The sequence below is a fragment of the Canis lupus genome, chromosome 6 (genome assembly GCF_003254725.2).
Source record: "Canis lupus dingo isolate Sandy chromosome 6, ASM325472v2, whole genome shotgun sequence".
Lineage (NCBI taxonomy): Eukaryota > Metazoa > Chordata > Mammalia > Carnivora > Canidae > Canis > Canis lupus.
In genome coordinates, this window is record NC_064248.1 from 21,712,537 (window position 1) to 21,738,403 (window position 25,867).

The 25,867-nt window shown below is 41.9% G+C and overlaps 1 protein-coding gene across 2 annotated transcripts in view; it reads right to left on the bottom strand.

Moving 5' to 3' along the window:
• The window catches only part of PRKCB (protein kinase C beta), a 325,066-nt gene that overhangs the window by 107,732 nt on the left and 191,467 nt on the right, over positions 1 to 25,867 (bottom strand). For both annotated transcript variants that reach the window (XM_025416163.3, XM_025416162.3), the window contains exons 6-7: positions 2,431 to 2,587; positions 1,088 to 1,222 (exon numbers count right to left, since the gene is read on the bottom strand). In XM_025416163.3, the coding sequence (XP_025271948.1) occupies positions 1,088 to 1,222; positions 2,431 to 2,587 (292 nt within the window). The remainder of the gene's footprint in view (positions 1 to 1,087; positions 1,223 to 2,430; positions 2,588 to 25,867) is intronic.

Consider the following 25,867-nt stretch of genomic DNA (forward strand, 5'->3'; position numbering starts at 1 on the left):
AGGAGACAATTTCTCTTAAAGAGATAAGAGCAGCCACTAATCTCTGCTTTGCCCAAAGCTCTGGTACCAGATTGGACTACGTATTCAGACTCTTTTACTTAAATGACAGTGAAACAAACCATTGTGCCAAGGGGGCTCATCCAGCCTCTTCACTGGGAATACTGAGCAAGGATTTTTTGCTATGGGAAGGGAACAAAGCAAAGACTGTGGAACAAAGGAGAACTGCAGCTGACCATGACCGCAAGGTCCCAGCACCTCTGTGGCCAGGCTTGGTAGGCAGTCCCAACAAAGGAGCATCTTCATACAGGGCCAGAATCTGACCGTGGACTGCATCTATCTTTAGGGTATATTGTGAAACCCATTTTAGTGCCCATGGGGCCAGTCAAGACATGCAACTGTGTAAAGCTGGATGGATATAAAGCAATAGCAAATAGTGAAGACTATGGCAGACAGAAAATCCGTGTCCTGTCTGAAGGAGGCATTAACTAACCACTCACCTGTTCCCAGCCGTTGCCTTCTAGGTCCAGTACATCCAGATACTTCTGGCTTTGTAAGCCAGAAGTCTAGTTTTTTTTTTTTTAAGTAGGCTCCATGCCCCAATGCAGGGCTTGAACTCGACCCTGAGATCAAAACTTGAGCTGAGATCAAGGGTCACACACTTGGGGCACCTGGGTGACTCAGTCAGTTAAGCGTCTGCCTTTGGCTCAGGTTCTCCCTCTCCCTCTGCCCTTCTCCCTGTTCATGTGCACTCTCTCTCTCAAATAAATAAATAAAATCTTAAAAAAAAAAAGAAGAAGAAGAAGAATTGGACACTTAACCGACTGAGCCACCCAGGTACCCGCCCCCCAAAGTCCAGATTTTTATGGAAAATGTCCTGATTTTAAAAATACGAACCACTGATTTTTTTTAAGTACAAGGACCAAACATAGATATAAAACATATCTGTGAGGCAGATCCAATCTACCAGCCATCATTCTGTGTGACTCTGCATTAGTATTTCACTTTTAGGAGAAAAAGAAAAACATCTTTCTTCCCATGTTTGCTGGACCAAGCTGTATGGTAGCTTTCAAAGCAAAATCCTGCTTACCAGCCATCAACACCAGCTTTCTGCAGTTCAGAAATCCCAAACGACAAAGATCCCATGAAGTCATTCCTGCTGGTCAGATCCCAATCCCAAATCTCTACAGACAGTCTTCTGTCTTTGTCCGATTCTTTCAGTTGGCTGCAAAGCACAAAAAGCAAGAAGTCAGTGGAGGTTAGGTTACAGTGATTTCTCAAGCAGATGAAATGTTTAAGAGGACAAGCCCCGAAGATAGGAATTTTTTAAGATTACAAGCTGTTGCAAGAAACATATTCTGTTTCCATCCTGGGAAGTTCCCCAGGGAGGGAGAGCTTCTCCAGTTCGACAGCCTGTGGCTTAGCAGGATGGAGAACCTGAGCCAGCTCCGATAGAAACAGTTCTAGCTACTTCTGCTACCTTACATGTTAGTAGGGCTCGGGATGTTCAGGAAACCATATTGCCACAGTTGCTATAGCAAATGTGGATACCAATGATATAAATGCATGAGTGTCTGCACACATGTGAATCACCATGAGGCTGAGGACATGCATGGAGGAAGTAGTCTTGTCGGGGCCGGTCAGGGGAAACTGCCTGTTCTGAGGCATGTCCTCGACTGCAGCTGAGATGTGCTCCCAGAGAGAGGAAACAGGGGATGGGGCTCCCACAAAGAATTATGTTTCTGGGCCATAGTCTCTGGAGTCAGGCTGTCAGAAGCCAAATTGCCCTTGACCCCATATTTGCCAGGGGACTCTGGCCATGTTCTTTAACCTCTTGAAGCACCGTTGGTTAAATGGGGATGAAATGGTCAATAAACTGAGATCATTCAATAGAATGCTTTTTATAACCAGGATATGCTCCACAAATATTGGCTGATGTCCCTAACACTTATGGGCCAAGATGCATCAAAAAGCTGCCCCAGGTTCTTGGAGCACTGGCCAGGGAAGATCCTCATGGAAGTTGGCAGAGAACTCTCAACAGGCTGCAGCCCCAGCATATCCATATCCACAAACTGAACCCCGGAGGGGGGATCGTCACATCCTATGGGTTATGTCCTACTGTTCACTGAGACCAGAGCTTCTCCCACAACTTGCCTTCACCTAGCAACACATCACACTACTTTCTATCCCACCCACTCCCCACACCACAGACATTCTCGACTCTATTAAAAAAATAAGTTCCAGTTTTTACTTGGCTTGCAATGCAAAAATGCAGATGGAGGGGGAGGAATGGAAGGGAGGAGGGAGAGAGGGAGGGAGGGACAGAGGGAAGGAGGGACAGGAGAAACGAAATGGAAGCTGAGAGGGCGTGATCTCAGGTGATCCACAAGCCAACCTTCACAACCCACCCTGCTCAGCCAGTATTTAACTTACAATCTGAATGTTTCGTTCCACTCAGGGTTGAGGGAGCACTTGATAGTTTTGGTCTTCTGCTTGCTCTCACTCTTGGGGTCAGGAATCAGTTTCAGCTTCACATAAGGGTCTGACAAGCCATTGGGGTCCATAGGTACAAGGTTTTTAGCATCTCTTACTAGAAACAGAAAAAGCAGTTTTAGCATTAATAGCCCTGAAATGTTGAAACATCAAGCAGTGAAAGTTAGAGAACCTGTGGAAGAGTCCTTGGCACCACAGTATTTAATGGGAATTGTAACATATTAACATCAAGAGTGAAAAGGCATACAAAGCAAGATAGATGAGTGAGATGTAGCCTCTGCTCTATATGGGTTCAAAATTGATTTCTGACTCACACCGTGCTACCCACTGTGCCCCCGGGATTAACTTGTACGCTCTCTAAGCTTCTGTTCCACAAAGCCAACAAGAAAGGTCGGCTTTTTTTTCATTGAGCAGCATGTTGTCAAGGTTCATCCACATTGTGGCATGTGTCAGCACTTCATTTACAACTGAATACAATCCTCTTGTATGGATATATCAAACTTTATTTATCCATTCATTAGCTGAACATTGAGACTGTTCCTACTTTTAGCTATTGCTAATAGTTCTGCTATGAACATCTGTGTACTGTGACACAGAAGGTCATCTGTTGTAGGATTCCATTTACATGAAACACTCAGGACAATAAATCCACAGAGACAGAGAGCAGAGTAGTGGTGGCCAGGAGCTGGTGGATAGGGTGAATGAGAAGGGACTACGTAATGGACAAGGGATTTCCTTTACTGGGGATAACATTTCTTGGAACTGGATACAGCTGATGGTTGCTCAACCCTATGAATATACTAAATGCCATTGAATTGTACACTTTAAAATGGTTAATGGTTCATTTTATGTTATATGAATTTCACCTCAATTCAGAAAGCAAAAGTGAAAAGTGAAAGAGTTGCCCTCCAAACCAAAGTGTACCTGTCATCCACGTAGCACCCATAACCCCCACCCAGACAGCCCAGAGAGAAGGCTGGGAAAATATCGCAGCATTACAGGTAGGCTCTGCCCACAATGAAGAGCACTGAGTAAAGGAGGCAATAACACCAGCTTAAAGAAGAAGGGAAGCAGAAGGTCAGTAGTGTAGACGCAACTGGCCATAGAAAGGATGAGGTGGAATAAGATATCAGCCTAGACAATAGGAAGAAGTTAGCTAGGAGTCAACTTGAAAGCCAGTGTTGTAGGTAGCCATGGGAAGGCAACGGGAAAATGGGAGTTATAAGGTCTTAAGGATGCAGTGCCAACCACCTCACTTGTGACAGAAAAATCCAAAGTATTGTATTAGCAGACTGAATCAAGTGATCTGCCAGAAGGCTAATAGACAATGACTCCTACCAGGAATGCAAAGATGGTTCAATCATAGAAAATCTATTATTAAATATTCATTTTATGTATAGGTCAAAGGAGAAAACCATAGGATCATTGCAATTAACTAGAAATATCAGGAAATTATCTTCACAGGATAAAGCCTATCTGAATTATTTCATAGTGAATGATAAATGTGATCCCATTAAAAGCAGGAAGACGACAGACATACATGACTCCAGCTATAATTTGACATCTTTTTCCTAAGTGTTCCATAAGTGCAATAATACAATAGAAACAGAATACCAGAAAGTAGGAGATAAGGCACCCCCTCACCTCCTATAACTTTTGCTTCCACCCCATCGCAATCACCTCTTCCCTGGACTTTATCATCCCAGAAATCACACTATTTTCTCAGTCTCTGTTTTACATACCCCACGATCCTATGTCCCTTCCTATTTTTCCAGTTCATTAACCCCAGTGCTCCACTGAGACAAGTCTTACACCACCAAATCAGTCTGTTGAGCCGATCTTTATTGAATCTTCTCCCCAGGCCCTCTTGCCTTTATTGAACTCACCCTCAGTCTAGAGTTCATATTGCATTATAATCACTCCCTTGGAAACACCCTCAACTCCCTTGCTCTTCTTTCTTTCCATTTAACTGGAAAAAAAATATCCAGACCCAGTTAAATTCAAAGATCTTCTGTTTATTTTCCAATGCCGAAGCAGCTGGCCATTGTTGTTGGGAGTGGGAGTAATGACATCTGACTCGTCTAAGATCCTATCACTAGGAAGGGGTTGGGACTAAATTAATAAGTCAGAAAAAGGGCTGGGTGGACTGCGAGGGGAGTGACTAGGGGCCCCGGAATGCCAGCCATAACTTACTTTGCACTCTAGCATATGGCCTTTCCTTCCATTTATCCAGAGGCTGAATTCTCTTCCCGTGTCATTCTCAGGCAGGCTATATCTCATTCTTGCACCAAAAGCAAAAACTTTTCCTCTTTGACTTTGTCTCAGCCAATAAGCTTAATAAGCAGGTGCCTGTGAGGCATTAGGCATTCTGTTAGGCATTGGGGACATGGGGCCAACATAAGATGTTGATACCATCTCCAACGAATGCAGAAAACGAAATGTATTCAAAGTATAGTTGGTCGCTAATGAATCGGTAGTCACATCACATAATGTACAAGGCTACAAGATGTCAGGTTTTGCATCCTGCCTAACAGTTACTTCACATTTTGGGATCTCAATTTCTTTACCAATGAGATGGAGATAAAACATACTTCATTGGGTTGTTGTAAGAGTACAATCAGATCCAGAATATACACAGCACAGAAACTGGCCCCCAGGGAACAGTCTATATTTTTGCTATTTTATTATTATTATTACTCATACTTAGTGTCCCCTCTCGTTATATTTGTCCATTTTTGTTAAGAAGACATGACCAGGGATCCCTGGATGGCGCAGCGGTTTAGTGCCTGCCTTCGGCCCGGGGTGTGATCCTAGAGACCTGGGATCAAGTCCCACATCGGGCTCCCTGCATGGAGCCTGCTTCTCCCTCTGCCTGTGTCTCTGCCTCTCTCTCTCTCTCTCTCTCTCTCTCTCCCTCTCTCTCTGTCTCTCATGAATAAATAAAATCTTAAAAAAAAAAAAAAAGAAGGCGTGACCATTCCCAAATGGACTCCTATCAAACAGCACCACTTCTGGGTCTTCTTTAAGAATAATGCATCTGACCTTTCCACTTGAACCTTTCCAGAAGGCTCCTCAAACCTTAGAATATAAGAGTCACCCACAGGGCTTGTGAGACATCTATCTCTGCAACCCACTTCTACAGAGGGATTCTGATTCAGTGACTCTGGAGTAAGAGCTGCTCATTTGTTTTTCTAACACGTTCCCAGGTGTTGCTGCTGCTTCTGGTCCATACATCGCACATCAAGTAAAGCTTTTCTAGATGATATAATTTCTTAAGATCCTCATGCATTTTCCCCATAGACTACAATCTCCAACTGTTAATTTTCTCTCATTTCTTGAGTCTTCCGGGGAAAATAGCATGTGCCAATTTCTAGGCTGGGATCTTGTAATGACACATCTATCACAGAGTAAGCTGCATAAAAACATGATCTGAGGCACTCTGAAGTGCCAGAAACTTGTCTGTCTGGTTGATTGGCAACACATATGCAAGTGGGAACAGCTCACATCTCTTCTCTCTGCCAAGGCCCACACCCTCTTCCCACCTCACTCCCCTATGTTATGAACTGATATCATGGGACCATCACCAGAACTTTCTTTTGTTGTAAGTTTACAAGTTCACAGGTCCTTCAGAGTGCTCTTTTTGGGACAAGTATGTGATGTATTTTTGAGCCAATCTTTATAATTAATGGTTTAAGAATGACATCTCCTTGGGCCTCTACTTCTCCTGAAATCAATATTTATGATTGAGACCTGACGCCATCTCTCCCCCAACCCTCATAAATCCTTTCTTCCCTTTTTGTCTTTTTGGGTCTATTATCTACTAAAGAGGTGAAAAATTTCTGTGGAAAGGAATGCAGTGGAATTGATTCTGGGACTGCTGGTGTTCACATCTCAAGCGTTCTCACTCCTGCAACCACCACATCATGAGCAGTTGACAGTAGCTGCAGGCTAAGATCCAGAGGCCTGTCCCTCCTGAAGCTTTTCAAAGTAAAGTCATGTTTCCCAGCCACAATGTACTGAGGAAGCAAATCTCTCTAGACCACACTTGGCGAGACTGACTTTGATTTGTCTTGATAAATGTTTCTTTACTATCTTTGTTGAAATCCAGCCAGCCCAGATGGTACAAAATGCTTCACACAAGGCAGAAATAGCAACCTTCCCCCCTGGTGGAAGTGTGCTAAATGTACAGAAGAATAGTGTCCTGATCCAGAGAACACTGCTCGCCTTGGACATGAAGCAGGTGGGGGGTAAGGTCTGGCTGTTTCCATCAAAGGGTCTTCTGCATGCTTCTGAAAGGTACCTAAGACAGCACTGAATCCATAAAAAGCACTACTGTTACCTATTTTGCTAAGAATTTTTTTTAAGAACTTTCTTACTCTGTCCCCCGACTCTACATCCCACCACCACCCAAAATACAACATTAGAAAAGTCTGAGTAATTGTGCTGCTCTAAAGCCTTTATCTCACATTGTGGATGCTAACCAGAAGCTTCTCTTTATCAATTCCTTTAAAAGGCACTTCCTTCAACATCATGAGTCCTCACTTGTCCTCCCTACGTGTCCTCAGAACAGCTGTTCAAAGTAATGCCCACTGAATGCAAACTGGCACAGTCACTTTGGAAAACAGTGTGGAGGTTCCTCAAGAAGTTAAAAATAGAGCTACCCTATGACCCAGCAATTGCACAACTAGGTATTTACCCCAAAGATACTGATCTAGTGAAATGTCAGGACACCTGCACCCCAATGTTCACAGCAGCAATGTCCACAGTAGCCAAACTGTGGAAGAAGTCACAATGTCCTTCGACAGATGAATAGATAAAGAAGATGTGGTTTATATATACAATGGAATTTACTCAGACATCAGAAAAGACAAGTACCCACCATTTGCTTCGATGTGGATGGGTATTATGCTGAGTGAAATATGTCAATCAGAGAAGGACAATCATCATATGGTTTCACTCATATGGGAAATTTAAGAAATAGTGAAAGGACCATAAGGGAAGAGGGGGAAACTGAGTGGGAAAAATCAGAGAGGGAGACAAACCGTGAGAGACTCCTAACTCTGGGAAACAAACCAAGGGTTGTGGAAGGGAAGGTGGGTGGGGGGGTGGGGTATCTGGGTGATGGGCACTAAGGAGGGCACTTGATGGGATGAGCACTGGGTGTTATACTATATGTTGGCAAATTGAATTTAAATTAAAAAAAAGTGATGCCCACTAACATTCAGTTATGTTTGAGAATGTCTGTAAGAGCAAGCATAGGAAATATTGAGTTCCTCTCCACAGGGGAAGAGCTAAATATTCTGTATATATTCATACTGTGAAATATTACACACATGTTAATCGCACGGACTATCTATACACACTAACATGGTGAACAAATGGCCAGGTGAAAAGAGATTATGACAACAAAAAGCTTTTTTTTTTTCAAGAAAAATGTCTGTGCACACCAGTGGTTCGATTGTGGAAACATGGATTCCCACACTATGAATTAGATCACAGCATTGGGTCTATGTTACATTTCCTGATTTGGATCACTGTACCATGCCCATGTCAGAGGATGTTCTCATTCCTGGGAAGTATACACTCAAGTGTTTAGGGCAAATGGGAACTCTGTACTCCAATTTACTCTCAGGTGGCTCAGAAATAAAAATATACATTTATAAAAACATTTAATAGGACAAGAAACCAAATGGGACAAAATAGGAACAATTGGTAAATCAGGTAAAGAGTATACGGGTGTTCCTTGTACCAACTGTGCAACTTTTGTGTAGTTTTGAGATTTATGTCGAAATCAAAGGAGTTGAAAATCAGGGCCCTCCAACTCTTTAAGAGAAAAGTACAATAAATTTTCTGATGAGCATCGGGTGCTATATGGAAGTGCTGTACCCCTATAGTGTACACCAGAATCTAATATTATACTTTATATTAACTAAGTAGAATTAAAATAAAACCTTTAAAAAAATTTTAAAAACAACAACAAATTTCCTGCAAGGTCATATATGAATTTAAATAGATAGAAAAGCACCTAGAAGGATATACCTCAAATTGACTTAATGTAATGATTGTATCTGAGGAAGAGATATAGAAACTCAGTTTTGGGGATGTGGGAAAAATTGGCTTTAGCCTTATCTGTCAAATTCTGAATTTATTACAAAGAGAAAGCATTTCTGTATTAATTGCACTATTTAAACTAATTTTTTAGAAAATTTTATTTATTTTTTTTGACAGAGAGAGAGAGCAAGCATGAGCAGGGTGAGTGGTAAAGAGAGAAGGAAAGGCAAACTGCCCGCTGAGCAGAGAGCAGGACATGGGACTTGATCCCAGGACCCTGAGATCATGACCTGAGCCAAAGGCAGATGCTGACCTGACAGAGCCAGCCAGGCGCCCCCAAACTAAATTTTTAAAAAAAAAATTCAGTTGTGCATCTCTGGGCTCCAAGAACCTCCTGCCCTGGCCTTTAGGGACCCTACGCTGTTCCCCAAAGACCATAGAGCAACTGGGTCTGCAGAGTGAGGCTTAAGAACTCATGGACTGGATCACAGAACAGTTTGGGGAACAACGTACAGACCCAGGGTGACCTCCCTGAGATCAGATGGACAGTCTCAGCATCTGCCCCGGGATCACAGCAGAGATGGAGGCAGAAACTCAACAGGTAAAATAAAACAAAACTGATAGAGCCATCCACCTATTTCTGCTATCCTGCCCTGCCCCTCTCCTATTCCGGGGACCCCCCCTGGTGGCTGACAGTTTACCTGGGCCTTTGGTTAACCCCAAATCCCTCCCCATCTGTCTTGCCAAACCCTCTCAAGTTACAAGCTCCTTTGGCCCTTCACTCTAAAGTCTACCCCTGGATCTGTGTCCCTTCAATTCTCATTCACTTATAATTTCCTCTGACTCCAAGAGTCTCTGAAGCTGTGGCTTCTGTGAGCCTTGGATGCATCAGAATCCCCTTTCCATTGGCATCTTAACTGGCCATCCCCTGTGGCCTCACCTGATAGGTTCTAACTGCAAAGTAAGCGAGCCTGGGGTCTTCGGACACCCACATCCAGCATCTAAGCCACCCCAAGTGCGCCATGGCCAAGGGCTCCTGAAATAGCTGGCTTCCTGTCACTGCTGGCACAGTTATCACACATCTAATTATCTATGTTGAGACAGACTTCCAGCTGGGACCGTCACAGTGTCTGTCAAGTCATGGCAAGTGAAATGAGGGTGGAGCATTTGTGCAGAGGAGATCGGGAACTAAATTAGCAACACAAAGACTTTGGAGTCAGACAGACCAGGGTTGGAATACTACTTCTGCCATGACTCTCGCTAACTGGGTGATCTTGGTTAAATGACATCTCTGAGCCTTGGTTCCCCTTGTCTCCAGGATGCAGGTAAAAACCACACACAACTCAGTGGGATGTTGGATAATAGTTAGTGGGACCATTCACCCCAGTTTGCCCGGGACAGCCTCAGTTTATACATGTTGTCCCTTAATTCTCAAAAGAGTTCCACTTTGGACAACAGATTCTATAGTGACCCTAATTATGGAGGACAGTAGCGTTCAAGTGGAATGTAAAGCCCCTTTCTCCTTTGGGAATATTCATATCAAATTATAGAACTATCAAGATGAATCTCCAGGCTAAAAGAATATCCCTTCAATGTGATTTTCAAACAAATGAATCTGGAGGAAGTACTAAGGGAAGGATAGATAATTTGAAACCACATGTGATACATTCACTTTTTCCTGTTATGACTGCCTCTCCAGTCTGATCCAGGCACCTGGAGCTTCACTTGGAATGGCACTTCCTCCAACCTCACCAGTCACCTTTTATCCTCTTACTATCGATCTCCTCGAACTCTCTGACCCCTCAACTCTTTCATTCGCTCTGGTCCAACTATGCACTGCTATGGTATTAATTCTCTCCTGAACGTGCCCATATGGAGTCATTCTGGCCAGGGACTTCCACATCTTCACCCTCTTGTCTTTTCAAATGCGTCCTCTCTGCATACCTCTGACCATCAGTGACGTGTGGCATAAAGAGTATTCCTGGAGAAAAGCATCATACGTGGGGGCGTGATGCCACTACACACACTCCTGGTCTCCAACCACAGCTTGGTCCTCCATACCTCCTGTCCACCCTATGGGGTGTCCCTAATCAACTAACTGCATGTCCCATTCTCTGCAAAAGTGACATCGGGAGCTCCCATTCTTAAGGTTCTCATAGATTCCAATTCCTTCTTATTTGCCTGATGATCTTCTATTTCATATGTTTGTATCATGGATTTCCAGTTCTACTATGAAAATGTGGGCTGGGCAATTTGTGGGCATGAGAGGAGATTTAATGAGGGTCCCTTGAAAGCTAACATACTGAGATGCCTGGGTGGCTCAGTGGTTGAGCATCTGCCTTTGGCTCAAGTCATGATCCCGGGATCCTGGGATCAAGTCCTGCATCGGGCTCCTGACAGGGACCCTGCTTCTCCCTCTGCCTGTGTCTCTGTGTCTCTCATGAATAGATAAATAAAATCTTTTTAAAAAAAAAAAGCTAACAAAAAAAAAAGCTAACATATCACCAACTTTGTGTACACTAGAAAAAAAAAGGTGATTGTCTCATTAAAAGGTACACAGGCTTCAAGATAGTGGTAACTCGTAGTCACTCTAATTAAATTGTTTAAGTCATCTATATCCTTTTTTTTAAAACCTGTCTTATTTGTCAAGGACTGACAAAGTAGGTTTTAAAACCCTCCTTTTGGGGCCCCTGGGTGGCTCAGTCGGTTAAGTGTCTGCCTTCGGCTCAGATCGTGATCCTAGAATCCTGGCATCGAGTCCTACATCAGGTTCACTGCAGGAAGCCTGCTTCTCCCTCTGCCTATGTCTCTGCCTCTCTCTCTCTCTCTCTGTGTCTCTCATGAATAAATAAATAAATAAAATCTTTAAAAACAAAATAAAATATTCTTTGTGTACAGTTCATTATTTGTCTTGAACTCTGCTTTGGATACAGGTGCTTTTTGTGGTCTTTTTTCCAGGAACATCTGATAACCATTTACCTCTGGATAAATATTTTTGTACCTCACATCTATCACTTTTTCACAATTGTATTCATTTCTTTATCTCCTTCCTCCATCATCTGGGAGCACTCCTTAAATTTGTTTCCATATTGCTGATTATATTTTATGCAGTAGGCATTCCTGCATTCACTGTTCCTATGCATTTTAATTTGTTGTTTTAAATTACTTGGTATTATAGCAGGGCACCTGGGTGGTACGGTCAATTAAGCATCTGACTCTTGGGTTTCAGCTCAGGTCATCATCCCAGGGTCGTGAGATGGAGCCTCGAGCCAGCCAGACTGTGTGCTCAGTCGGGAGTCTCCTTGGGTTTCTTTCTCACCTTCTCCCTCTGTCCCCCTCACTCAATGCAATCTCTTTCTCTCTCTCAAATAAATAAATAAATCTTTTTTTAAAAAGTAAATGACCTGATATCATAGCATGACATCCTTCTTGCTTATGCCTTCTTTTTGGCCAGCTCCTTTTTCATTTCTATTGACTTATTCCCTCCTTCTTACCCTCCCTCCCTTTATTTCTCCTTCTCTCTCTTTCCCCTCCCTCCTTCTCTCTCTTACTCTCATTCTCTTCTCTCTCTCTCCCTCCCTCCTTCCATTCATCTCTTATCCATTTACTTTCTGTGTATAGCATTTATTTAATTTTTTAAATTGGCACATCGTGAAATCGACTTTTTCTTTTGATATATAGTCCTGTGCATTTTAACACATGTATAGATTCATGTAACCACCAGACAACCAGGATACAGAACATTTCTATCACCCCCCCAAAAAATCCCTTGTACTGCCCTTCTATAGTCACAACATCCACCCACTCTCAGCCTTTGGCAACCACTGATCTGTTTCCCATCACTATGGTTTTATCTTTTCAAGAATGGTATATAAATGGAATCATACAGTATGCGACCTTTTGAAATTGGCTTTTCTGAGTATAATGCCTTTGAGAGTCATCCAAGTTGTATGTATGAGTAGTTAATTCCTTTTTATTGATGAGTGGAATTGCACTGTATGGATGTACCACACTGTTTGTTTATCTGTTCACCTGCTGAAGGACATTGAGTACATGAAGGTTTTATAAATATTCATAGATTTTTGTGTGAACACAAAGTTTTCATTTCTCAAGGATAAACTCCTAAGAGTGGGATCATTAAGTCATATCTCACACACACACACACACACACACACACACAGTTGTATGGCAATTACACACACACACACGCACACACACATATCCATGAAAAAGTTTTCCAGAATGACTATATCATTTTGCATTCCCACCAGCAATGAATGAGAGTTCCTCTTGCTCTGCATCCCTGCCAACACATTGTATTCACAGTATTTATTATCATTATTATTTCAGTCATTCTAATAGGTGTGTAGTGGTATCTCACTGTGGCTTTAACTTGTATTTCCTTAATGTCTAATGATATTGAATATCTTTTCATGAATGAATTTGTTATCTTTTTATTGTCTTTGGTGGCATGTTTGTTCAAGTCTTGGTTTGTTCTTAGTGAGGCTGTTGTTTTCCTACTTATAAGGGTCTGAGAATTCTTTACTTTGGATACAAGTCCTTTGTCAGATATGTGATTTGCAGATATTTTCTTCCAGCTTGTAGCTTGTCTTTTCATTCTATAGCAGTGTCTTTTGCAGAGCAAAAGTTTTCTTTTTTTCAATTTGAATGATATTCATGCTATCATTTTTTTCTGATTCGTGTTTTTAGTGTCATGTAGAACTCTTTGTCTAACTCTAGGCCATTAAAATTTTCTCTTATGCTTTCTAAAGTTTTATATCTCTACATTCTACATTTAGATCTATGATCTATTTTCAGCTAATTCTTATATAAGGTATGAAGTGAAGGTCAAAGTTCATTTTATTTGCTACAGATGACCAATCATTCCAACATCATTTGTGGAAAGACTACTCTTCTTCCTCCATTTCATTGTCTTTTTTTCTTTAAAAAAAATCAATGGGCCAGATTTGTGTGGGTATATATGGACTTTCTATTCTGTTCCAGTCATTTATGTATCCACTGTTTGGCCAAAACCACACTGCTCAATTGCTGAAGCTCTATATAGTAAGTCTTAAGATTGAGGATTATGATTCCTTCAATTTCATTTTTTATTTTAAAACAGACAATAAATCTATAGTTCAGTCTGTAAGAACTGACATGCCAAGTCTTTCAATCTGTGAACTTAGTACATCTTTACATCTATTTAGATATTCTTTATTTCAGTGTTTTGTCATTTTCAGCACACATACTAGACATGTTTTGCTAGATTTATATCTAAATATTTCATTTGTTTTGGAGTTACTGTAAGTGGGGTTTTTTTTTTCAGTTTTAGTTTCAAGTTGTTTACTGTTGATATATGGAAATAAAATTGACATTTGTGTGTTGACCTTATATATGCCAGTCTATTTAAACTTACTTGTTCTAGAAGGTTTTTTGGTAGACTGTTGTGGATTCTCTACATAGACAATCATGTTTTCTGTGTACACAGCCAGTGTTTTTTTTTTTTTTAAGGTTTTATTTATTTATTCATGAGAGACACAAAGACGCAGAGACATAAGCAGAGAGAGAAGCAGGCTCCCCATGGAAAGCCTGATGTGGGGCTCGATCCCAGAACCCTGGGATCATGACCTAAGCCAAAGGCAGATGCTCAACCACTGAGACCCAGGCATCCCAATGTACAGCTAGTTTTATGTTTTCCTTTCCAATCTGTATTTACAATTTTTTAAATTTATTTTTATTGTCTTATTGCACTGGCTAGATCTTCCAATATGATTGTGAATAGACTGGTAAAGGTGGACATCCTTGTCTTATTCCATAGCTTAATGGGGAAAGCATGCAGTCTTTCACTATTAAGTATGTTGTAGATTTTCTGTAGATGTCTTTTATCAGGCCAAGGAAGTTCCCTTCTATTTCCACTATGCTGAGAACTTTCATCATAAATGGATATTAAATTTTGTCAAATGTTTTTCTGCATCAACAGATATGTTTGTGTGGCTTTTTCCTTCTTTAGATTATTATGATGGATTACATTAACTGATTGTTTACTATTGAAATAGCATTGCATTCCCTGAATAAAAGTCACTTGGTTGAGTGTATTATTCTTTTTACATATTTCTGGATTTGAGTTATTAATATTTTGTTGAAGACTTTTGTACTTATGCTCATAAGGAATATTTCTATTTTTCTTGTACTGTTTTTGTCTGGTTTTAGTATCAGGGTAATGCTAGTATCATAAAATAAATTAGAAAGTGTTCCTCCTCTCCTGTTTTCTAGGAGAATAAGTGTTATTTCTTCTTTAAATGTTTGGTAGAATTCCACAACATAAGCTGCATTTCAAGCACTTCTTTATCTTGATGCCATAAATTTTGATGTGTTATATTTTCATTGGTGCAAAATACTTTCAATTTTTCTTGAGATTCTTTGAACCATGGATTATATAGAAGCTAGTTTTTTAATTTCCATATTTTCCCATGAGGCTTTACTCTTATGATTTTAATTTTTGCTTAAAATCACTTTACTGGGGCATCTGGGTGGCTCAGTTGGTTGAGGGTCTGCCTTTGAGTCAGGTCACGATCTCAGGGTCCTGGGATCAATCCCTGAGTGGCAGTTCCTGCTCAGTGGGGAGCCTGCTTTCCTTCTCCCACTCCCCCTGCCTGTGCTCTCTCCCTGTCAAATAAATAAAGAAAATCTTTAAAAAAAAAAAAAAAAGCACTTTACTGACCTATAGAACATTATACACAACTGCCTAATGTATACCTAGTGCTAGATGCCCCATATCAACTCAAAATGTTCAATAATACTTATTATCTCCATGTTCTCTCCCATGACCATTTCTGCTCCTTCTCTTTCAATGCCATTCTTGATGAGTGCTCAACCAGCCACTTAGCTGTCTTGAGAAATCTGGAAATCACCTTGGTCTCCTTCCCCTGTGCAATCTTACCTATGACTATGTACTGTTCATTCTACTTCTTTATCACTTCATGTACCTGAGCCTTTCTTATTATCCATACAGCTACCATCTTAGCAGCAATAATTGTGTCACAGGATTATTGTCATTATTAAGCTATATTTGAAGCCTATAAAGAAACCAAAGCCTATTGTCCTTGGCAGGTGATGAGTGATTAGTAAAGAGCATTAACTCATTTGGTTATAGCTTGGTCACTCATTTTTTTTTTTTCCTGGTGAAATTAAGATCTTAGTTGGTTTCTTGCCTACAGTCTTGCTCCACCCAGACCTTCCCCCACACCCCACACCAAAGTGATCTTTTAAAACCTCAAGTCTGAACACATACTCTCTAAACAAAACCCTTCATAGATTTAGAAAATCTATTAATATTATTCAGTATAAAACTAGGTCAAAGAAGAAAAAACATATAATTATCTCCAAAAAAATTACAAAAGGAAAGTGACAAAATTCAATAATCATTTTTTCTTTTAATCTTTAGAAAAATGGAAATAGATGGATGCTTTTCTTGGTATAATATATACATCAAAGGCCCTCATCACGCTTACTGGTACAACTCTAGAGGCATCTCCATTTCCATTAAGACCACAATTAAATTAAGAACGCCCACCATCCCCACCCTAATTTAACATCATTCTGGGAGTACCAACCAATGAGATTACATAATAGGAAAGTATTAGGAGGCTCAGACAGTGGAAAAGAAAAGACAAAATTAGCCAGTATTGTGTGAACTGTATCCTAGAGAAATTCCTCAATGGTTCTGGCATGTGATTGACACTCTCTTTCTAGTTTGCAGCCCTCATAAATTTTTCCCATTTTTAATCTCTTAGTCATTCAGTGGGAATTTGGACGAAAGAGAAGTTAAATATATGGTCTCAGTTGAACATGAATAACTTTTTTAATTAAGAAAAAAAATGTTACTCTAAATCTGAAAGGACTCATTGCTTAATGGAAGACCAGTCCTGTGCACATTATTCTTAATAAACTGGTATTGGATACAACTTGGCAGCTCCAAGATTTAGTCGGTTGCTTTCTCCAAGTTCTGAGTCTATTCATCAAAACCATACAACTTTTGTGCTCTTTAACTGTGTTCTCCTGGGAACCAAAAACCTGGAAAGTTGGCAGTTCTATACTCCCCTAACCCAATTCAGTGTCATCTGTTCTCTACAAAGATTTATCTGGTCACTCAGGGTCCTACAGTTTCCAGGACTGCTTTACAGCCACTGATTCTATACACTCTCACCTCAGAAGTCCAGAGACCACTCCCCTCTCCAGAGATGCTCTGATTTGATCACCTTTGAGATCTCACAAGCCCATTCTTTTAATACCTGGTACTCTCCAAAGATGTGGGCAATTATCACCACCAGATCCCCATAGGGTGGCAGGGACTGATGCAGATAGAAGAGGTGCTTTTCAGACTAGCCTGGAAAAACAAGAATAAACCCTGCCTCCAGTGAACATCTGTTCCCCTTAGGTTGGCCTTGTGGGGTCTTTCCTCATGCCTAGGACAGATGGTTTGTGGGTAAGGCATACAAGAATCCAGTTTTGTTTCTTGTTTGGAGACATGCCCCGGGGTTGAGACAAAACAAGGACAGCTGAGGCTTACAGCTTCTTCACCTACATCCTCAGGACAAGAACCATGATGGTGTGCCTAGGGGCCTCCCTCCCTTGAGCTGAGAGTACATGCAGCAGAAGCACCAGGCAGGTGCTGTTCAAACCCTCAGCTGCGGTGGCTGCTGACATAGCTTTGGGCGCTGCTTCACAATATGATTATTTCTAAAGATGTGACATAAATACTAACATGGGGTCCCTGGAGCTGCAGAGCCTCTACTTGGCAGCTTTATTTGGACATTCAATCAAAACTGTCCATTGGCAGCTTTGCACATCCCAAGCAGCAAGGGCCAGAAGCCCACAATCTGCTCTTTAAGTGATGAGTTTAATTTCCACAGGCTTGAAACAAAGCTTACCCAGCTCCAAGGAGGGTGAGCTTACCTCCCTTCTCTAGAGAAACAATACATATTTTCTTATTTCTTCAATGGGCTTCCTGCTTTGATAGAAGAGCCCTATCTACATTCACCACATCACTGAATCATGGAATCCAATGGATTTTTTAAAACCTGCAGCCACATTCCCATGCCATGTTCCCTGGGGCAGTCAGAGGAAAGGGCTGTCATTTGAAGATAAGTTTTCTATTTCTTCAACCATCATACAGGGGCGATGGGGGAAGAAAATATCTGTTAGGAAGAGTCCCAGCAGGGGAATATTCCCCCCTTATGTGTTGTCAAACATCCTCAATGGCACAAAAGCACTAAAAGAGGCAGATTTTTTCCTGCTGGATTCACTTATCCTAAATGGATGGATGGAAGGATTGGATGGATAGATGGATGGATGATGGACAGATGGATGGGCTGGGTGGATGGACAGATGGATGAATAGAGGGATAGAGGAATGGATGGATGGATGGATGGATGGATGGATGGATGGAGGATTGGATGGATGGATGGATGGATGGATGGATGATGGAGAGATGGATGAGTTGCGTGGATGGATGATTAAAGCATTGTGTCTTAACCAAGCTGAAGGAGACTGTCATCTTTCTCATTTTCTTTTTACTATAATTTTGCCAAACTATTCTTATCTCAAGGCCATTGTAGTACCCATTGAATCTTCACCACCTTTCCCTATTCTTCACCACTGAACACAGACACACACACATTATATTCAAAATACTTCCAAATGGCATAGCCCAGGTGCCAGCTAATTAGTACTGATGCCATCCTCAGCACTGTAACAGAGTCTTGGAGACCCTGATTGGTCCAGGTGTTAACTTAGCTGCTGGGCTGTCGGGAGGTTCAGGGAGGATCTGAGGAGAGCAGCTGAGACACCGAGGAGAGCCATCTCGGGAGGATCACAGCTATCTGCCCACTGATGCAGAATACTGCTGGGGTGTTCTGGAAGATCTGTCCTAACTGTACTCAAACATTCATGGACATCTGATGACCATTTATAAAAGGATGCACAGCCCAAGTGGGAGGATTTTGTTGCTTCCAGTCTATCACAGTCCCACCTTATGCCTCTGCCTGATACTCCAAGCTCAGCTCAGACCCAGGTAAACACTCTGGGGACCCTGGCTCACTGAGAACAAGCCCTGTGATGTTTATTTCTGCAGTTCAAATAACTAGTTTGAGGCACACTTGTGGCTGGGTAATATGTTGAGGTTTTAAGTGATGGATTTCTTCCACTTTGCATTTCACTGAAGGCCCTTCAGACCTGGAGGCCCTTCCTTCCCACCCCCTACCACGCAGCCAGACGTGAGTCATTCATGCCTCAGGGAGAAGGTTGTCAAAGTTTGACTGAGGGACAAAGGCAGCAAATTCTTGACTTTTCAGTTCTGGAAGCTTCTGTCTCTACCTTCCTCACCATCAGACCTCTTAAAAGCAGAGCTCCAGAATGTTAGAAAGAATACAGAAAGCAGTATATAGTACTCCTTCATTTCCCGTTTTGTCCCTCTTTTCTTCAGACTCTCAATTAGTCCCACCTTTCTCCCTCAGCCAGAAAAGCCAAAGTTCCTATGTAGATCCCACCCACCCCCCCACCCCCCTCCCCCCCGCCATGAAACAGACTCCCAGGAGCATCACCAGCCTGTTAATCCTGGAAAGAGATGGGAGCCCAAACCCCAAATGGGCTTTAGCTGGGACATATAAATAAGACACACATGATTTCCTACAAGCTCAAAACAACTTTCTTTCCCTCACACTGTGACCTGAGAAATGCTGTTTGAGGGATGCTCTTCTCAAAGTGGAGCTAAGGGACAGTGTTCAAGACCAGAAGCAGCAGCATCTCCTGGGAACTTGTTGGACATGCAAATTCCCAGGCCTCACCCCAGACCTCCTGAATCAGAAAGTCTGAGGGTAGAGCCCAGCAATCCGTATTTTCACAGCCTTCTAGGTTATTCTGGTGCATATTCAGGTATGGGAATCACTGCTCTCAACCAACACTATCCAACAGAACTTCCTGGGAACAAGGAAATGTCCACTGTCAATAGTCACATGTGACTATTGAGTACTCGAAAGGTGACAACTGCATCCCAAGAACTGTTCTTCAGCTTATTTAATGTTCATTAATTTAAATTAAAGGAGTCACCTGTAGCCAGTGGCTGCTATATCGTACGGCGCAGCTTGGACCACTGCGTCAGCCTCCTGATGGATCCTACTGCCTTCACCCTGTCTTCCTTCCAGGTCAGCTTATGAGCTGCAGACAAATTAATCTTCCTAAAGCACAGATCTTATCATGTCATTCCTACTCTCAAAAAAAATCCTCAGTGACTCACCATTGCCTACTGATTTCCAGTCCATGTTCTTTTTGTTCTTTTTTAGGAAGCTAAAAAATGATTTATTCCCAAATATGATAGAAATAAAGATAAAATAATAACTGGTGGCAAATGAGCTCTTGCTATAAGCCAAGCACTGTCCTCAGTACACATGTTATCTCATGTAATCCTCCCCCAAAGTCTTATGATGTGAATATTAATGTTTTCCCCATTTTACCTACGTGGAAACTGAGCAGAGGAGGTTAAATGACTCATCCAAGGTCACAGAGATGGTACCAGAACAGTAGGAATCTGAGCTCAGGCTGTCTGGCTTCAAGACTGAATCCTTAACCATGACATCACACTGCCTGTGAAAACCCACAGGGGTCAGACTTTTCCCCCCAAAGTGTGCCTCTTATTTAATCTGTGACTATGGTCATATGTTCTGTAGCAGCAGTCTGCCTTAAACCCATCACTTGCTCTCCTGTAGTGAACAAGCAAAAGCTATCTTCAGATGTCTTAGATATATTTCTCCCCAAAATAGCATCCTTCCATCTCAGAAGTTGCCTTTGGCACATTTTAGGTAAAGTCAGCACATCATTCATCAAGGTGTAAAGAAAAAAAAAAAACATGGTGGGGAAAATACCAAACTTTAGACTAAGACATTTAAAACATGGTCAAACTGTTGAAGGCAGGTGGGATGCAAACAGGCAAGCAATGGGAAGTAGTCTTTGGATTAGGAGAGGCTTTTACAGCTAGAAGTCTAGCTACCACAAGGCTGACAGCCAAAATATTTAGCAAGCAGAGTTACCCATGGGAAAGGACACAGTCAAAGCCCTGGAGTGGGTGTGAGGGCTCCCCCTGTATTGCGCATTAACCTTTTCATGGCTGAATCATGTCCAGGGGGTCATGGAGAAGCAACCAAAAGGTCAAAGAGGCAGAGGGCACTTGGAGGTCTTGATGATTTGCAAGCTGGTGTGGAAGTATTTGATGTTTTGACAGCCAGCCCTGATCTAGATGACAGAGCACTGCATGATTATCTTCTTCTTTACAGTAAAAGATACGTGTGGTACTGAGTAGTTTTAAACAGTTTTTAAAAAAGAGTTAAAGGAAGCAGATGGATGGTTGTCAGGGGCTGAGGACAAGGCGGAATGAGGAGTAACTGCTTCATGAGGATGGGGTTTTATTTTGGAGTGAGGGGGATATTTTGAAACTAGATAGAGGTGGTGGTTTCACAGCACTGTAAATGTATTAAATGCCACTGAATCATTCACTCTGAAATGATTGGGTTTCCGTCATGTGAATTTCACCTCAATAAACAGAGACAGAGAGAGAGAATTAAGCCTCATCCAAATTGCAATTAGCCAGGCAGAGAGGAGCAAGCTGAACCAGGCACCTTCATAATGATAATAACACCATAGCTGAGACTCTAGAGCAGGGCCCGAAGATGTCTATGATCCCTCCAGAATGCATCCATTATGATAACTGGTTCCTGTCCCCACCATAATTTTCCAGCCTTCCCTGCCACTTCCCCCCCTTGCATGTATCCCAAATTCCAGGCATATTGGACTGCTAATTGCTCCCTCCTCCCTGAGAAGGCGACAGACAGGACCAAGTGCCCAGGACTGTGTTCTCCAGCAACATCCCATGGGATAGGTGCAGAGTGGCCATGCCAGACAGATATTCACTCTCTTTACTGGACCTTCACCCTAGTCACAAATAGAAGCCCTGGCGAGTTGGGGTGGACAGTGTTTTCAACTCTGGGGACAGATGAGAAGCAGCAGAAACTGGGGGTTCCTTTTGCTTCCAGTCCTCTAATCTGTTTGTGTTCAGGGCAACTTGGAGACAGAAGTGTGTCCCACAAGAGAGAGCTCAGGCCCCTTTTGCCATGCAAGTCATGTGGAGCATTGAGAGGTCTGAAGACAGAGTAAGCTGCAAATAGAAACCTGGGGAGAGTACTTAAGGGTGTGTCATAATAATGATGTCACTAAACTCCTCCTCTCCTGTCTAGAAGCCCCACACACCCTCTAGCTAAGGTTCAAGAACCAATAGCATCATCCTAGTCCTTAGCCCACAGCGGATCCTCACTGCGGCCCTGAAGGGAGAGAGAATTTCAGCTCCCCCTAGAGGTCAGCATGTGCACTACTCTTTACCCAGTGCGTTTCCTCCTTTGCTCAAAGCCATCTCATCCTTGCAGTTCCATCTCAGTGCCGCCATTTTCCTGAAGCCTTTCCTGATTTCATCCAACCCTCCGATAGGATTCATTCCTTTCTTATGTTCAGTAGCACAGTAGACTTTAGGGATGTGTTTACCTGCTTTACGTGTTCTATAACATTTAACAAGCTCTTTAAGGGAAGGGACTGCGACTTTCTATTAGGGGAAGGAGTGTTGCCCAGTGGCTAAGAGCCTGGCTTCCAACAGACCTGGGTTTCAAAGTGATGCCATTTTCTAGTTGTATGACCATGGAAAGTTCCCTGAAAAGAGTAGCTGCTATCTCACCAGGCTGAGATGGTTTTCTGAGCTATAATGCATGTTAGGTTCCTGCAATCTATTACACACTCACCAACTCCCAGTCTTGTTATCACTCTCTCCTACTTGGTACCTAGTTCTGGACCATGTATTTCCTAGGTGCTCAATATATGATTATTAAATGTCACTGATTAAGTCACTGATTTCCTGCAAGGTTAAAGCCTCTATGTTGTCACTTTTGTGTTCCCAGTACTAACAGCATCTGGCACATAGTAGATGGTCAATAAAGGTCTAAGGAATGAACTGGTAAATGGATAAATGAGATATTCCCTTCTCTGCATGCCCTAAAACCACTGCAGAGCTCTAATAGCTGTTTGGGTGGATGCCCTCCCTCGGGTTTCTCAAAACACCTTGCATTGATGTCTGGCACAGCATATACAACACTTTTTGTGCTTATCCATTCACTTGTCTTATAGGGGACAGTAGTGACTCCACAGCCAAACACAGTGTGAAGTACAGGCCGAAGGAAAGAATGAATGCCCAAGAATCCTATCGCCGTGGGAGTATCCCCAGGTCTCAGGCCCAAAGAGAATCAACAGGTTTTGTGATTTGGGTTATTCTGGTCAATGATGATGGCAGTCATGACAATTTACTACGAGCCAGGTGCTGAACTGCCAGTCCTCCAGAGCCCACACTCTTCCCTGCCACACTTTACCGCCACTCTCTGGGAGGCGGGAATCCAGCATGCTCAGAAAAGGCAGGGTCTTGACTGATTAAAGAACAGAGTGTTCTTAGGCCATCTGCTTCATTTGCCCCAGGATCTAGGGACTGAGCTCTCACTCCAGCACAGCACCTCCCAGATTTCAAGTACCCTTATCTGATCTAAAGCCTCTTTCATTGTAAATGAGTACAGTGGCGTAGTAAAGAGCTCAGGCATAGAGCCAGAGTTCCTGGGTTTTAATATAAGTTCTGCCACTCAGCATTGTGTGTCCTAAGTACTACCTAACTTCCCGGTGACTCAGTCTCCTTGTCTAAGGAATGGAGCTAATGATAAGAATGTAGTCTCATAAGGATGTTGCAATAATGAAATGAATCAGTAGAATGGCTGGTACCTAGTTAACATTCAGTTTCTGTTGTGTTGTTATTGTTGGCTATAATTCTGTATCAACACCTCTATAATATACTTCACAACCTTAACAGAGGTGTATTCATTCCCCAGAGCTCTCAGGGTCCCCCCAGGTTTCCAACAGGACCCAGAGGAAATGGGCACTCGTCATTCTATCAATGAAACTCTTCCTTCCTCCTCTTTTTGAAAAAAAATTTTTTTAACTTAATCACATATATAACAGAATCCAAAATAAGTGTTGCCTTTGATCCTACTTGAACTTAAATAAAAGCTAATTTGTACATTCACCTTCGGGTCTTTATCCACATTAACATTCAATTTTTACATGATTATAGAATCAAAAATCTATTTTATATTACGCAGTTCCACCTAATATCATACCACTTGGGGCCATGATGGAGTAGCTCCTGGAAGTACAACATTCCCACTGAGGGCATTTATAAAAGCCTGATAGACAAACAAAAAAAATTTTTTTTTCAAAGAACTGGAATGTTGAAGGAATTAGAAATAAAATGAGCCCAATATTCTATGTGCTACTTTTGTGTTGGGGCCTCGGCACAAAGCAAGAGGCTGGGAAGCTGAGCAGAGGGCAAGTGCAAAGAAGCAGAAAAGCCTAGGGTGAGGGATGAGAACTGCTAGCAAAATCAGGACTTAAGAGCCAAGCTTCCAGACAGAAGGGAAGAGCAAAGAAGCAAATCTGACACCAGAGATTGGTTTTCCCTGGAGGTTTTGCCAATTTAAATGCAAAGTTTGAGACACAAAAGAGACATCCACTGAGAGTTTTTGGCAGTCTCAAGCGTGGTGCTGGAGAAACAAAAATTAGAGGTCAGGACCCAGTAAGGAAGAGGGCCTTGGGATGTGGTCAGCCTCACAGCAGGAAGCCTTTAGCAGGCTCCATACAAGATGGGGTAGGAACCCAAGGAGGAAGAGAACCTCATGGGTAGTTCTTTAATTTGGCAAACAAAATGACTGGACTGGGATCAACAGGTGACCAGACACTGGACTTTAAAGTAACCTCCGGAAGGAAGGAAGGAAGGAAGGAAGGAAGGAAGGAAGGAAGAGAGAGAGGAAGAAAGAGAAAAAGAAAGAAATCTCAATTAAGATTTAAAAAGAGGGGGCGGATAACAATATGGGAAAATTTACCAGAGAACAATAACTCATTAAAAAGTAAACTTCAGAACCAAAAACACAGTAATTCCCAAATTGAGGGATATTCTACAATAGTACCCCTCAAAAACAACAAGATCATGAAAAGAAAAGAAAAAAAGACAGAAGTTGTCATGAACCAGAGAAGCCTAAGGACACATGACAACTGCACATGGTTTGGTATCTTGGGTGGGATCTGGGGGAAAAAATAACATTAAAGAAAAAAACAGTGACACCCGAATAAAGGCTGGAGTGTACTTAGTAGTAATGTAATAATTAATGTTAATGTCTTCATTTTGACAAATGTACCATGATAATGCAAGATGTTAGCAATAGTGGGAACTGGTGAAGGGTATAAGGAAATTCTGTACTATCTCTGCAACTTTTTTGTAAACTAAAAGCATTCTAAAATTTAAAGTTTATTTTAAAATATGGTAACTAAAATTAAGAACTCAATATAAGGGGCTGGCAGCAGATGAGAAAGCTGGAGGGCATATTAGTGACCTGGAAAACAGGTCATTGAGAACAACCAAACCAAAACAGAGAGCATAAAGGATGAAAAGTATCGAAGACACTGTCAGAGACAGAGGGACACAGAGAAAAGGTCTAACATAGCGTAATCAAAACGCAGGATGAAAAGCAGAGAAAGAATAGACCCAAGAATGACCATGAATTTTTCAGTGCTAATGAAAGACATCAGCTAAAAATTCAAGAAGCATACAGACACCAAACACAATAAATCCATGCATGCATGCATTCATCCCTAGGAAAAGCATGGTCAAACTGCTGAAAACAAAAGATAAAGAGAAAATAAAAAAAGCAGCCAGACTTAAATTAAAAAAAAAAAAAAAAGAGGGACACCTGGTTGGCCTAGTGGTTGAGTGTCTGCCTTCAGCTCAGGTCATGATCCTGGGGTCCAGGGATCAAGTCCCACATCAGGCTCCCTGCATGGAGCCTGCTTCTCCCTCTGCCTGTGTCCCTGCCTCTTTCTGTGTTCCTCTCATGAATAAATAAATAAAATATTTTTTTAAAAAAACACTACCTTCAAAGAAGTAAAAAGAAAAATAAGAGAAATGGAGGAAGAAGAACAATGGGATCATATCTTGAAAACACTGAATGAAAATAACTCCCAATTTTGAATTCTATACCCAGTGAAAACATTCTTCAGATGGGAATGTGAAATAAAAGTATTTTTATACTTATTTCCAGCTGGCCTAACCTAAATGCTAAAGGGGTTCTTTAGATAGAAAGATAATGATTGCAGATGAAAGGAGGAGTGAAAAAGAACAGAAAGGATAAGCATATTAGTAAAT